Here is a 2,015-nt window from a genome sequence, read left to right on the forward strand (position 1 = left end):
TGGGGTGGCGGGTGGCGGTGCTGAGGGCTGGGAGGGCTGGGAGGGCTGTGGGGAGGGGGAGGCCAGGCAGAGCCTGTGCGCCCCTCCCCACTGCAGGATGACCGTCATGAGTCTCTTGGTTCTTGTGCTGAGCTGGGGCTCCATGGGCCTGGAGGCAGCGACTGCCGTGGTGAGCTGGGTCCCACTCCGGGTCCTGGGGTGTGTGCGCCAGTACCTTTGGTACCGAGGAAGGACCTGGCCCCTCGCCGCAGGTCCTGATGCTCGCGTGCTTTCTGGGTTCTAGCAAAGGGCGCTCTGTGGGTCTGGGGGTGGGGGCTGGGGACCTGGGCTGGTTCTGCTGGAGGAGGGGGCAGGGGGCAGGGGAGGGCTTTGGCCCAGACACCTCCTGCTGCCTCCGCCAGGGCCTCAGTGACTTCTGCTCCAGTCCAGACACCTACGTCTTGAACCTGACCCAGGAGGAGACCGGGCTTGGCTCAGGTGACCAGTGGGCTGGTCTGGGTGTTCCAGCTGGGCTCAGGTCTCCTCTGCGCCCTTCCTGCCTGGGGTGAGGTGGGAGTGCCCAGCGTCCTCCAGAAGCTCTGGGCCCCTGTCCTGGCGACTGGAAAAACGCAGACACTGGGGAGGGGTGGAGGGCCAGGGCCCAGCAGGGGCTTGTGCGCGGTCCTCCGGGGTGAGGGCTCTGGCTACCTGGAGAAAACGGGGAAGCACAGTTCAGTGGCGGTGGGGAGGTCACAGACATCGGGACCCTGTGACTTGGGCGGCAGCTGGAGTGGAAGGACAGTGGCTGAAGGAGGGCTCTGGATGCCGGGACCTCAGGCTCACGCCTTCCCGCCCCCTCCCGCTTCAGACATCCTGAGCTACTACTTCCTCTGCAACCAGGCGGTCTCCAACCCCTTTCAGCAGGTTAGGGCCGAGGGCAATGGACACCTCAGGGACCAGGGCGGGCAGGGCCTGAGTGCGGTTCCCGGGGAGGCTGGGGCCGGCCCAGAGGCGGGGGGCGCGGGCGTCGGCTCCGGGCCTCCTCTCTCCCTGTCTCCCGCAGAGGCTAACCCAGTGCCAGCGAGCCCTGGCCAACATCCACTCCCAGCTGCAGGGCCTGGAGCGCGAAGCGGTCCCGCAGTTCCCCTCGGCGCAGGTCAGCGGGGTGGGCGACCCAACGCGCACGCTGGGCGGCCGGGGGCGGGGCTTGCGGACAGGGGCGGCGGGTTGTGGGCGGGGCCTGCGGACGTGGGCGGGGCCTGCGGACAGGGGCACGCTGAACGTGACCGAAGGCAACTTCCACCAGCTGGTGGCTCTGCTGCACTGCCGCGGCCTGCACAAGGTGATCCCGTCCTCCCCAGTCGGGGACTCCGCCACCCACGGCGCGGCTTGGCCCGTCTCCCACCCCTCCTCGCCCCAGGACGGTCCATCCTGCTCGTTGAGCCGTGCCGGCCCCCGCAGCCTGTGTGGCTCCTGCCCTGCTCACCCCCCTTCTCCTCTCTCCCCCTGCCTCCTGGGGCAGGGCCTCGGTCCCAGGCTTAGCTGCCCCGCCAAGTCGCTGTCACCTTGCTTCTCTGACCCTCGGTGCCCTCGCTCATAGACCGGGGTCACAGGGTCATACTATCGAAGCTGCCCTGCCCCGGACAAGCAGGGGTGGGCGTCGGGGAGGAGGAGCCCCGGGTGTCCGTGGAGGGTGGGCCCTGCTGGGACGGCGTGGCCGCTGGGCCTCGGTGTCCCCACCTGTACAGTGGGGCTGGGGACCACAACATGCCCTTCTGAGGAGTGGGAGCTGCTGGGAGATGCACACCAGCCTCTGCCTGTCCCCGCTGGGTTCCAGCTGGGTTGTCCCTTACGGTGGGCACTCGCCGACTCGGCACAGTCACGCGCCGAAGGAGCCACTAGTGTCATCCCACTAACGAACTCGGGCGGTGCCAGGACGAGTGGAGTCCCTGGCCAGAGCCCTACAGCAAGGAGCCGGCTTCCCCAGCCAGGCAGCCGCGGGGCTTGTCCCTTCTCTCCCTGGGCCGAGCCCCCCC

The 2,015-nt window shown here is 69.3% G+C and overlaps 1 protein-coding gene across 1 annotated transcript in view; it reads left to right on the plus strand.

Annotated features, from left to right (window-relative positions):
- The window catches only part of TTYH1 (tweety family member 1), an 18,573-nt gene that overhangs the window by 14,187 nt on the left and 2,371 nt on the right, over positions 1-2,015 (plus strand). Inside the window, exons 7-10 of the mRNA XM_006169924.3 lie at positions 402-477; positions 848-903; positions 1,043-1,158; positions 1,249-1,321. Of these exons, the coding sequence (XP_006169986.1) occupies positions 402-477; positions 848-903; positions 1,043-1,158; positions 1,249-1,321 (321 nt within the window). The remainder of the gene's footprint in view (positions 1-401; positions 478-847; positions 904-1,042; positions 1,159-1,248; positions 1,322-2,015) is intronic.

This window comes from Tupaia chinensis, unplaced genomic scaffold (genome assembly GCF_000334495.1).
Source record: "Tupaia chinensis unplaced genomic scaffold, TupChi_1.0 Scaffold147674_1, whole genome shotgun sequence".
Classification (NCBI taxonomy): Eukaryota; Metazoa; Chordata; class Mammalia; order Scandentia; family Tupaiidae; genus Tupaia; species Tupaia belangeri.